This window comes from Lonchura striata, chromosome 3 (genome assembly GCF_050655825.1).
Source record: "Lonchura striata isolate lonStrDom1 chromosome 3, ASM5065582v1, whole genome shotgun sequence".
NCBI lineage: Eukaryota > Metazoa > Chordata > Aves > Passeriformes > Estrildidae > Lonchura > Lonchura striata.
Window position 1 is genome coordinate 28,885,351 of NC_140705.1, and position 13,026 is coordinate 28,898,376.

At 38.2% G+C, this 13,026-nt stretch overlaps 1 protein-coding gene across 6 annotated transcripts in view; it reads left to right on the forward strand.

Annotated features, from left to right (window-relative positions):
* COL19A1 (collagen type XIX alpha 1 chain) overlaps positions 1-13,026 on the forward strand; it is a 203,702-nt gene that overhangs the window by 11,082 nt on the left and 179,594 nt on the right. For 3 of the 6 annotated variants that reach the window (XM_085576382.1, XM_085576381.1, XM_085576383.1), the window contains exons 2-7: positions 6,579-6,660; positions 7,702-7,833; positions 9,529-9,613; positions 10,043-10,227; positions 10,644-10,815; positions 12,814-12,940. In XM_085576382.1, the coding sequence (XP_085432508.1) occupies positions 12,850-12,940 (91 nt within the window). In that variant the 5' untranslated portion in view covers positions 6,579-6,660; positions 7,702-7,833; positions 9,529-9,613; ... (1 more) ...; positions 10,644-10,815; positions 12,814-12,849. Of the gene's footprint in view, positions 1-6,578; positions 6,661-7,701; positions 7,834-9,528; positions 9,614-10,042; positions 10,228-10,643; positions 10,816-11,185; positions 11,276-11,677; positions 11,946-12,813; positions 12,941-13,026 lie in introns of those variants that run through there. The other 3 variants (XM_085576378.1, XM_085576380.1, XM_085576379.1) reach the window with 3 other exon arrangements.

Sequence of the window (13,026 nt, forward strand, 5' to 3'; positions counted from 1 at the left end):
ACAGGGTCTCAGCACACATGAGAGAAAGCAGCTCTGAATGATAGTAGCATACTATCCTACTTGATAGTAGTGACTAATCAAATATTTTTGAAAAATAAGCAGTTACAAGTTAGATGAGGCATTGCTAAGCAACTTCAAAATTTGTTTCAATCCTGCTTTTCCCATTCCAGTTTTCCAGCTGTCAGAAAAAGAATGCTCTCAACATGTACTTAGAACATTCCCTTAAAATTTGGAGATGGCTGGCTTGCTGCGAAACTATCACATTACTGCGAGATAAACATCATTAAACTGAGTGCAAGGCTTTGCTTTCCTCGGCTAGAAAACATTGTGAACAGCTTGCTGTTGACGTGAAAATGATTGAGTAGGAAATAATGGTATGTCCATTTTTGTAGGGCAGTTAAGATTGCCCAGGAAAAAGGTGATACAGTGAAATCAAATATAAGGTTTTATTTATGGGAGCAAATACTGCAGGGTTAACCTTACTGAGCAGCATACAGCATTTTGGGAAGTTGAAACTTTTTAAGGGAGGTAACAATAGTTTCACACACACTGGGATGGCTTAAAAAAAGTTGGGATTTAACAGAAAGAAATGGTAAGTAGCAGTAGTGTAGCTGCATTACTGCTTTATATGGTATTGATCGTGTAACTCTGCCATTGTGTTAGCTTCCACTGTCCAAGCATTCTGCTTGCTAATTGATGTCTATGAGCAGGAATGGTTCCAGAAAAAGACTCAAACCAACCAAACAAAAAGCCCACCTACCACAAAACCACAGTGCTTTGTAGCAAAAAAACAGATGAAATAAAACAAAAGCTCCTCAATCCTTCTTTGTTATTCAGAAAGAGTTGAGAATGGTCTAAGTTTGTACACAGAAATAAGATTTCTGATATCATAACACTATTTAACAGATAAAGGCATATCATAATCAAAGCAAGCAGTCTCTTTCTGATATATTTATTTCTTAATTGTGCTCCCTTCAAGGATGACAGGAAGCATTTGCCATACTTTCTGTTTAGAGTGAAATCCTGGCTTCACTGAGGTGTCCACCACTCCTAACTCACAGCTAATAGCTGCTAAGGGGAGGTCATAGAAGGCAGGTGTGACATTCTGGCCCAAATTAGTTTTATGCCAAATAATGCACTGACTTAGTGAATTCAAAATTTCAGTCTAAGTAAAAAAACCTACCAAACTTCCCATGGTCAGCAGCAAAACAGAGGTGTTTTATTTGCACTGACTTTCTAGTTCTCTCTTGCTCATTCTTTCCAGTGAGATCCTAGAGTGGAGGTATATAGCAGTGGCATCCTACAGGCAGCACAGGAGAGAACAACTATGTGCTAAATACGCAAATCTCACAGCAGAAGACAACGTCATTAATGGAACTGGGATCAGTACTGTGGGAGAAATTTTATTTCAGGAAAAACAGCAAGAAAAGGAATGCCAAATTTATTTTTACATAAGGATGTTTTTAATATTTTAAAAAATATTTTTGTTTTTAAATTAACCATGTTAACATTATTAAGTGTTATGTAAGCAGAAATTAAGTTGATGAAGCTATTTTCAGGGGGGGTTCTCATTGTACTATTTTAATAATGAAGGGTATTTCTTCTATTTTAATTTTTTCCTGACTTGTGTTCTTGTTCTTAATGCTAGTAGGTTTTCTGTAAATCATTGTCAAATGCACTTCTCAACTGTCAAAGTTATGAAGACATTTTAATACATATTTTAACTTCAGAGAAAAGAAGCTGAAATATAGGGAAAGATGGGGAAACTATGGTTCCGCATAATTATGGATTAAATATTTCTTAAGGCATCAAAAGCATACCCCTTGGCTGCATCAGAAAAGTGAAATCCAATCCTTAATTAAGTCTGGTTTATAGGGGTTTTTTTTTGTCCAGGCCCACTTACACATCTGGAATGAACCATATAATGATGCTTCACTCTTGTCTCCATTTACTAATAAACAGAAAAACTTACAGGACTCTAAAATTGAAAACATCTTAAAAAAGAACTGCCTTGCATAGTATTCTATGCTGAAAGAGGTTGAATAAATCTGATTGCATCAAGATTAGCTTGTGTTTCATTAACAAAGAGATGAAAAGGTATCTAGCCTAACCCATTTGGCTAACCTTTATCAAAGGATACCCTAGTATCTTAATTTTCACTTCTGTTTCTTTCTTTTTCTCTTATGGCCTCAGCTCCTGACTGTCAAACTGGTAAATAATTCAAAGATAGAGTAGGAAATCTGTAAATTATTCGATGCTTTATATTTTAGATATCTTAGTTTAATAGGTGAGCAGTGATAGCCTCCCATGTGCTAAATGTCATCCTGCCTTCTGCCCCATTTCCTTGTATAGTTTTCCTTGCCTCATCTCTCCAGTCTAGAGAGAGCTGTCATCATGCAGGCAAGACAGAGGACTGGGGAGTTTGATGGAACAGTTTTTGAACTCAAGGTGATGGCAGTGACATAGACTGAGAAGTATTTAATTCTTCTGAATAAACTTCTGACACAAGAAATTACAGTAAGGTAGGGATCTGAGCAGTTATGACTAGCTCTCAGTAGTGCCTGGATCTAAAATGCAAGTGGAGAATGCTCTTTTACAAATTTTAATCTTTAATACTCTGATAAAATTACAGAAGTGGAAGTCCTCCACTGAAAATACTACTTAATTTTTTATCGTCTCCTAGATAATAAAGTTAGATTATATTTAAAAAGGATATGCACCTTTGCTATAGGCCAAGGTAAGTCTGTGCTAATGAAACTCTTGAGGAGATCTGCTCCAAAAGTAAATGGAAGGCCTTTATGTAGATGTAACTGGAAATTCTTATTTAATCACGTCTTCTGCAGGCAATGCTTGTGGAATATTCATTTAAGTCCTCTGTACATAGAATATGACTCAGTTTATTAGTATCAGTCCAATTTACTTTGTGAAAAATGTACATAATTATAAAAATGTGTTGCAGAAGTATAGCTCATTTTTATAGTTAACTTTCAGCCACAAAGAGTATAAATATTTCTACATAAGACTACCTTATGTAAAGATATCTAAAATCATAAAGTTTATTTAAACTGCTTAAAAGTCCATAGATTATATAAAACCTTTAGTCACACCCAGATTCAGTTCAGAAACTAAGGTGTCATGTTGAATTTAAGAACACTGTCACTCTAAAATCAAGAGAGATACTTATAAAGAACAATTAACCCCAAATCTGTATTTTCCAAGGGAAATTATACCTTTAGTTTAGATATCTCAGGTGCCTCACATGACTTGCATTCAGGTTTCAGCCCACTTGTTTGCTTACACGTGTAGACAGAGGCATAGCTCACTTCTACAATTCCCTTGGCCTGAACTAACTGATAATGTTTAAAGCTAGATTTAAACTTGTGATTAAACTACTTTTTGTTTATGAACTCTGTGGTCTTTGCACCACAGGAGCACAGAAAATCAAGTGAATGTGTGTGTAATCCTTTGTCTTGCTGTAATTCAGAAGTACACTTGGATGTAGACAGCTTCTTTCTTTGTGCACGAGTAACACTTCTCCAGAGGTTTGCTGTATCCCAGGCAGACATGGGATACACTCAGACTCCCACTGATTTATGTAGCAAAGCTCAGTACTAGGGAGGACTCTGAAGGAGGCTTGCCAGATTTGTCATTTGGAACCAGGCTAGTCTAATTTGGCAGTCAAACACAGGATCTGATTGCAAGAAGTAATTCTGTGGGAATGATAAACCCTGTGTAACAACAAATGTGTGCCTCATTTTTGGTTATGTATTGTTCTTCTTACAGACCTTCTGTGGCTAGAGGTTTTTTTGGTTTTGCTTGTTTGATTTGTTTTTTTCTTTTTTTTTCCCACTCCTGCCATCAGGCTTAGTGTATTCTGTTTTAAGCTACTCTTTTTTTTTTTTTTTTTCTCATTTTATTCTTCAGGTGCCAAATTATCTCTTGAAGTAAACTTTAAAGTTCCCTAAAGACCAGTGAAGTATCTGTAACTTATTAACAGTTCCTTAAATAAGTAACCCCTATTCTAAGTCCTGGGAAATGGAACAATATTGAAATAGGAGAAACAAGCACAATGTCACTGATGAATCTTTGAGCAACTCAGTCCTAGAACAGTTTGTGCATTCTTACTTTTTAGCAAATCTGACCTTTTAGTTTAAACACACCAACCAGAATTACTTCTTCACAAATAGGTTTGAAAGCATGTCAAGCTATGATTATTCATACTAAAAAAAATTGGACAATTTTAATACAAAAAAAGATGTTTCTTTGTGAAAAGTGTCTTCCCTGTGTAGAAGACCAGAAGATAAAGAGCTGATGTGTATGTCTCATGCACTGATAAGGGTGGAGCCAACCCAGGATTGTTGGAAATAATATACTGTGAGAAAGAACAAGATATGGCTGGAGAAGAGGTGGGGGTGGGGCATATGGAGGTGAGGCAGCACTTTTCTGGGGAAAATGTCCTTGTTTCGGCTCCTGGAAATACATACCATGTAGTACAGCACTGGCACTGGAATGAGGTGAAGAAGCTGGCATGGACTGTAAGGGAGGATCAAAACCACCCAAAGTTACCTGAAGCCCTACAACCCATTTCCAGAAAGGCCTAGAAGAATGAATTACACATGCTAACTGATTTACTTAGAAAGAAAAAATCTTAACTCCAGGGCTACAAGGGCAACAAAAAAGTATCTCCACGAAGTCTTGGAGCGTCAGCTGGGTCAACACTGGAGCCAGGACTGGTGATCCCTACTTCCTTTCCTTCCTTTCCTTCCTTTCCTTCCTATCATGTTCTTACCCTAGGAGGTCAGGATGTGAAAATGTTTGTCATGTAAAAATATAATCTCACTAAACAGTTGCAGGATGCCAGTCTAAACTGTTTGAACATCGGTGGTTCCAGTGTTAATAATTGGTTCCAACACAATTAGTCCATGGCTAAGTTTACTAATAAGATTTAGCTGGATTCCCCTTACCAGGAAAGGGAAGAAACCAAAGCAGTTTGTAGCAACTCCAGGCTTCATCAAAATGGCATGTTCATGCTAAATCACTTGGCCTTGCTTCAAAATTAAATTTCTCCATTGTGTACAAACCAGTTCTGACATGCCAAAAAGAAACAATTTAAAGATTGAGGCAAATAGTACTCTTGATACATTACATGGCTACATTTGTTTTAAGAACCTTCCATTTATTTAAATAGTGGCCTTTCTAGGAGGTAGCTTCCTAGTAAACAGGAAAATTTATTTGAATTGCAGTGCATAAACACACAAATAGTCATGCAAACATGGTCTGATAGGACTTTGGGCTGTCATCTTCTATTAGTGCTGAAATCTTCAGCTCCCAAAAATACATAAATACACAGGGTGATACAGGATGTTGACTTGCAATATGTATAGGTCAGCAGGCTGGTTTAGAGGGCACATGACAGCCAGATCTTTTTTTTTCCTTTTCCATGTACTTCAGTCTTACTTCTAGCTGCAGTCTTTTAGACACTATTGAATTCAGGGTTCTTTTACATCAGAGACCATAACTAGATCACTCTAGGCTTACACATCAAGCTTGCATAAATCAACAAAACTACTTTCTTAAAAGTATAATGGTTAAACCCTGAGAACATTACTCCTAGATGCAAGACAAATAAAGTATATGAATGCAGAGATACAGATTAAATATGCACTTATTATGACTTTTTAGATTATTGTGCCTATTTATTCAGCAATAAATGTAAATAAAATACTTGTCATTTTAATATTTCATTTTTATGTTGCTTAACAGCACTGAAATAGCATAATAATAAATAGATCTGCATGAATTTAGAATCCTGGATGGGCAAATATAATTGTAGCTACTATGCTGATAAAACTGATGGTCACTATATATCAGTATGGCATATGCAAATTTAAAGAAGTTACTTTCTGAAACTATGAAACTCCTTATAACTGGACCTAAAAATTGATTATTTATTATAGTGGTATTCAATTTTTAAATACTATTAGGGCAAATTAGCTGGCTAGAAAGTACATAACAGTAAGAGACACTGGCTAACACTGAGACTTGAGAACTCTTGGACATGTTTGTTACAATTTAAAATCTATGCTTCATCATGTTGAAATTAAAAGAAAACAGGCACAGAGTATTCTCTGAGCTGAAATAATACTGCCCATTAAGCCTGCAGGTCTTACACAGCCTAGTCTATTTGTACGATCTTAAACTTTGCAGATACCTATTTTTTGCTCTTCACCTTCCTTTTTCTAATATTTGCATTATATAAATTTTAAATTAACACATTTTACTAATTTATAGATGCTTTAAGACTGTGTGTAGGATTTTACCACATTCATATAGAAATATTGGGCAAAAAGCTATACGTCCCAGCAAAGCTGCCTAAAAACCTGGCTATGACCTTTTCATTATGTGTAATGACTTTTAAAGACACATAGATACTTCAATTTAAAACAAGCCAGAAGATGTTCTTTGACTTGTTTTGGAAAGTCACCTTTCAGCTCTTGTCTTCCTTAATCAGATGTCTGGCAACTTTTTTCTTGTGCAATACAAAAGCCACCAAAATGTATGTATTTTCTGCTTTACAGGTAGGGCAGATTCTATTTGAAGGCAAGAAGAAGAAGAAGAAGAAGAAGAAGAACTGTGGTGAACTTTAATTTTTTTTATTGTGTATGTCTTTGGTTCATGAACCAATAAAGTTGTGGTAAGCTGTTTAGGATAAGGCTACGTATATATATACATATATATATATACACGTATATATATACACACACACACACATATATATATATATATATATATATGTATTTATCCATAGGAAGAAAAAGGAAACTGTGCCTTTCACAAGATCAGGAACATATTAATGCTATTAATCTTAGCATTGTTTCTCTAAGCCTGGACTGATATTTTACTGATTTCTACCAATCCAGAAGTTATTCAGGTTTGAATAACTTAGCATTTGAATTTTTGAACTAACATTTTAAAGAGTAGTATATACTGAAAAATGTATTTTTCTGGAATAACAATGAATACTGTTCAAAGCATATGATACAGATTTTGGCATGTTTGCATCTGGCAAATATAAGCAATATATGATGACATTGATTTTAAGACTAAACATTGTGAATTAATTTTTTTGAGATTGGGTTTATCACTGGCATTGGAATTCAAGATAAAGAATGTATCTTTTTTTTCTTTTTTTTTTTTTTTTGGTGGTTGCTGTACCATTAAATTTACTACCCATTGGTTATTTTAGGACATGTTGTAAAGTGTCAAGGAGTTGAGAAAATGCCTGAGCTAAGACAACAAATACCACAAAACTATGATGATAAATATTCTGTCTGTATTTTTTATTTTTGTTTTTTAGTTATTTTGGCCCCTCTACTGAAAATCTGAGTGCTGCTTAACTATGCAGTAGAAGTAGCAGTTGGGTTTTTTCTTTTTGTCTCCCATAGCAGAAATGAAGTGACATCCAGCTTTTCTGTTGGCTTTGCTGCTTAGGAGTGCTTAGTATGTGTGCACATGCATATAAATAATTCCCTCCTTATGTAGTTTTTGCCAAAGTGCCCTCATTTGAGTGACATTTTTGCTCCATTTACATCAATGTTAAAATTTCCATTAACTTCCCTAGGGCTGGGATTCCACCTGTTTTGTCTAAGTTCATCACAGTTCACCATGTATTTAAAAGCATTTATATTTTAATTGCTTCAGTGGAATGCAATTGTCGTGACCGGCAAATCTTGCAGAGGGCAGAAAGGATCATCTGGCAAGGAACAATGCCACATAAGGGCTTACTCAACAGAACAGAAATACTGAGCGCTACATTCAGCAAGAAATTGCGTGGTAAGGGGCATTACAAATTAATCTCCTTTTACAAAACTTTTTTCAAGTAGGATACTGCTGCTGCTTTTAAAGAGTTTTGTCCAAGTTTACAGCTTCATTCCTGCATATGTGTTGTTGTAAGCAACAGTTTAAAATGTGGGTCTAACAAGATGGAGAAAAATCTGTTAACACCACACAGAGAGCAAATTATGCAACTTGGCTGGTTTGGATGTCTAATCATGACAAAAAAAAGTAATAAAGGGTGAAAGTGAGTGTTAGCAATAAAGAAAAGTTTTCTACAAAAAAGTCAGTGCTTTAGCCCCCCAATTCTCTCACCTTTTCCCTCTGCATCTTGCCTGCAACTGCAGCTGTAGTAAAAGCTGTTCAGTGGAGCAGTTTCGCCTTGGCACAGGAGATGGAACGTTCTCTGCATGTCTGTGCTAAGTATGGCTTCAAACCTAAACTTCTCTACTTTCTGCTTCTTGGTGTATTTTCCTTGACTCTTTCCTGCATCCAGGTCTAATTCTGTCTTCTGCGTGCTTTAGCTAAACTCTGAGATAGATGGAAAAATATGTTGCTGCAAAGACAAGATGGGATATCATCCATTGGCTGCTGCTGCTTCAGCTTATCAGTTTTTTCAGTACTTCCCAAATTTAAAGCAGATAAGACAATGTATAGACATTTTCTCTGGAGTGCATCAGTAACTGCAGGTGAGGAAGTGTTTGGGATTCCTATGATGTTACTGGGAACAACAGATGTGTCACCAGCTGTGGCTTTGTTTCCTATATTATGGGAGGCAGAGAGAAACCATGTTTTGGAGGTCATGACAGAGGTTTTTAAACAGTAAGGTTTTTCTTTTTTCCAATTTTCATGTCACTAGTCATTCAAACTATTTTTAATAATGTGAACAGTGTTGTCCATAAATACGTATGACGGCAGTCCCTAATGTGGTGCTTCTCAACTAGTATAAATCCCTGTAATTCCTTTCATTTATGCAAACTGGAATAATCCTGTTAGGTTGAAGATCTGGCCCAGAGTACAGGAAGTGTATGTCTTAGTCAGGGAACATAGTAGCAGTTTCTAATTCTTCTACTTACTGCTTTCATGGAGATGTGAAGTGCTTTCTAAAGTTGACATGGTCCAAATAAGGTATTTAGTTTTCTATTTGTAGTGTCAATATTTTGCAAGGGGAGCAACATCCTTGCTTCACAGGAAATAAAGACTGTATTTGGGTCTGGACCTTGAAGCATTACTGAAATTATAAGAGGCAGAAATATTTCTTTAAAGGATAAACTGATTGTTTGTGCAAACTCTTATGCAATTAAAATGCTTAGCTACTTCAGAGCTTATATTTGATTGAAATTAATGAGACTGTTTATATTCATGTAAAGTAGATGAATCCAGGTATTTAGGACATGTAAAATGAAGTAAAAAAAAAATTAGAATTTTGTAGCTTGAAAGAGCAATGAGAAATGCAGTTCTTCTCAAATTTAAATAAAAAAGAAGATGATGCCTTTTATTATGGGCAGAGCTTTTACAAAGGGTCTTTCAACTGAGGATTTAACAACCCTTAAACATAGAATTAGGGCTCAACACTGAGGCCTTTATCAAATGAACAGTCTGAAGAAGAATGCTCCGATGATTTGTCAGCTGTGGGATTTGGCTCCTGCACCTCACCCTGAGAGGTAAGACAGCTTTACTTTCTATAATTTTCAGAATGAGCAAGCAAGAAGTGTGACTTGCCTAAAGTTACACCACAAGCCTGTGGCAAAGCCGTGGAATAAAACACCCCAGCAGATGTGTACGTAAGCTGCAATTTCATCTTTCTCTCATGATTCTAAGTTGGGAAGAACAACAACTGTTTTGAAATTCAAACCAGGAAGATAATCATGTCTTTCCATGTGATTTGTTGGTTATCCTGGCTAGTTATCCTGATTGAAATGAGGAAACACTGAGGAAACAAAATCTGCTGAGTGGGTGGGAGGATTTTGGGTATGGGAGCTGGGGGTAGAAGAAAGTTTACCCTATATATTTTCTGATCTGAAGATCAATTTGCTAAACTGATATTAAACTGATAAATTTTCAGATGACCACCTTCCTTTTTTTCTCCCATCAGAATAATTCAACTAGAAAAAGGGAAAATATGTCCTGGATATAAATAAATAAATAAATAAATAAAGAAATTATATACATAAGGTCTTCTCTCTGTGTTCTCTATATCTGTTTCTAGCTGGTTTACTTTTCTCTGTCCTATCTGGTTCACATCTTTAAAGTGCAATACAGAAAACTGCCACAAGCACACTTGGAGAACCTGACAAAAGTGCATTTTGGCAAATTCAGCTAAGAGCCAGTGGCAGTGCTTAGTCTCACCATTTCATCACTGACAGATGATATTACAAGTGCAAGAACATTCAGGTTTGTAAACAATAGATTTTAAAAGGCAAGACAAATTTCTGTAATTCACTGTGCATTATGGCATCAGTGCCATAAATAGGTGTACTCTCTTGGTTGCTTGCATGGTTGATTTTTAAATTTGTGATTAAGTATATAAAAGTATATAAAGTATGCTTACATTTAAAAGATAAAAGCTAGTTTCTGCCAATGTAATAATGTACATAAGTGGTTCTTCACAGCTAGAAAACAGATACTCTTTCATTCATGTATTCATACCATGGCTGTCTAATTTATGGAACTGTTGAGAGGGTGCTTTTAGAGAGGTAGGGGGTAGGAGAAAAAAAACACAAACATTTTTTACATTATTACCTGACTTGGGATGTACACGTATAATTATGTAAAATCTGTGCTGGGTGGCTGTTTGTTCTTTCTTGCAGAGTATTCTGCGCTCACTGAGTGGGAGGGTCACACTGTGAGACTAATAAGGACAGAGCTGCATCCCCCTCTACCACTCTTTGGAGACTCACTCCAGCAACTCCTCGGCACTACAGCAGCTTTGTACAGGCATTTTCAGTGCTTCTGGGGGACACACCAATAAAAAAAATAAAGGTAAGCCACTCACTATTTGTAGTCAGTTATCTAAACGTATTACGTGTGCACACTCACACACACTACACTAAGCCGGCTTGTTTTGTGGTGTTTTTGTTCAGGGGTTTTTGGTTTTGAGGTCCAACATTGTCATTTAAGCTTATCATTGCTAATATTAACTATGTCTTATATAAACATTATCTATACCGTAAGTTTTTAACGTACTGCATGCAATCAGCCTGTGCTATAGTATTCTGCTCATGATTGTGTAAATACGCTGTATATGCTAGTGGTTGACTATAGGTGCATGCCAAGATATGCAAATAAAAACAGCCCTGCTAAATGAGCAGTGATTCACAAAACTGATTAAACTGTTGCGAATTGCCACTATGCTGATTGTGCATATATTTACATGTAAAAACCTACCTCGCAATTCGCACGCGTGCCGGGCGGCCTGCGCGCAGTTGGTGGGAGCGCGCTGGTGAGCGAGCGGCGGCAGGGCGGGCAGCGCGCTGGGGAGGGGGCACGGCGCCGGCCGCGGCGCTCGGCCGGAGCGCGGGGGCGCCGCGGGCCCATCCCGGCCCGACGGCCGATCGCCGCCCCGGCCCGCGGCCGCCCCTCACCTGCCGCCCCGGCGCAGGTGCCCCGCGGCTCCGGGGCTGCCCCGCTCCGCCCGGGGCTGCGGAGGGAGCGGCGGCGGGCGCCCGCCCCTCGCTCGCTCTCCGGGCGCACCGGGCTCCCGGCGCCGCCGGCAGGGCCGGGGGCCGGGCGAGGCGCGGAGCCGGGACCGGAGAGCGGCTCCGGCCGCGGGGCGGGGGCGCTGCCCGGCGCCAGCCCCGCCGCGCCGGGCGCTGCCCGCCTGCCTTCCCGCCCGGCTGTTGAACGCTCCCTCCGGGAACGCGGCTCGATCCAAGGGAAGCGAGGCTGCCGGCACTGCCGCGTTAGCGTCCGTGCTGCCGAGGGCTCGGGTCGCTCCGGTGCGCGGCTGTGCGAGGGAGCGGCGCCTCCTGGAGCGGCCGGCGGGAGGGAACCCGAGCCCGGAGGTGCGGCGGCAGTGACCGGGTGGCGGTGTTGGTGATCAGAGCCCTTCAGAAAACCAGAGCTCCGGAGCGGCAGCCCTACTGAATTCCCGATGCCTGCTTGTAAAGCAGGTGCAGGAAATGAAATGATAATTTATTTGAACATGCATTCGCTTTGCTGCTGGTGGGAAGACTAGAAAAGTTAATCGTGATGTAGTTGCTATCAGTACGTTACAGAATAGCTTTGATGATGAATAAGGTGCCTTGCGAAAATAATTATAAAAATTGCATCTTAGATATGCGATTTCCTTTTCTTACAGAAGATGTGACTAGAAAAATAGTAGACATTTCCTGTGTTTCATTAAATTAGTGTGTATTTATACATTGCAGTTGGCTTGGAAATAAGCTTTTGTCTTCTAATGAGAGTACCAGTTTATGTTGTTGAAGCCTGTACTTTTGTGAGATTTAAACTAAAAATTCAATATAGGCTGCTCTAGACACTTTGCAAGGTGAAGAAACATTGTATTTTGGTTTCTTTTGTGGATGAATTAAAACAATTGCATGTTGCCTTTGTTCCATTTGAAGACTACTTCAGCAGTCACTGTAAGTGTTGTGATACCAAACAGTTTAGCTAATGTTGAATGAATGAATGTTGAAAAGTCATTTGGGGAGAAGTGTAAAAGACAATTAGTAACTACTAATGAAATGAACATTCAGTGCCTTTGCAGTAAATATCTCCAAGTTAGTATTTCTAAGGTGTTACTTCTGAGTTTATAATAAAGAACTAAAAAGGAGTATACTGATCATTTCTTTCCAAACTGGCATAAATCTTTTTTTGTAGAGCCTTAAACAGATAAATTATACATTTGCATATGACTAGCAATTTCCTCTTCACAGTTAAGAAGTTCTTGTTTGTAGTATTCTGACAAGGTGATAAGAATAATACAAGTGAGAAGAATAATACAAGATTGTTCTGAATATGCTTATTTTTTTGTTTCAGATTTATAGCTGTTTGTTCACATGTGTCCAGGAGGAGATGAAGTACATTGGATCCTGCATAGTTTGGCTTTGTATGGCAGTCTTCCTCCTTCCTGTTTCTACTTCTGTGGCTGTCAGTGACCAGACAGGTACTTCCATTTTTCATGCCCATCACAGACCAAAGGCGTAAATCTCAGTACTGAAAATTTTTTAGCAAATAACAAGAGCACATAGA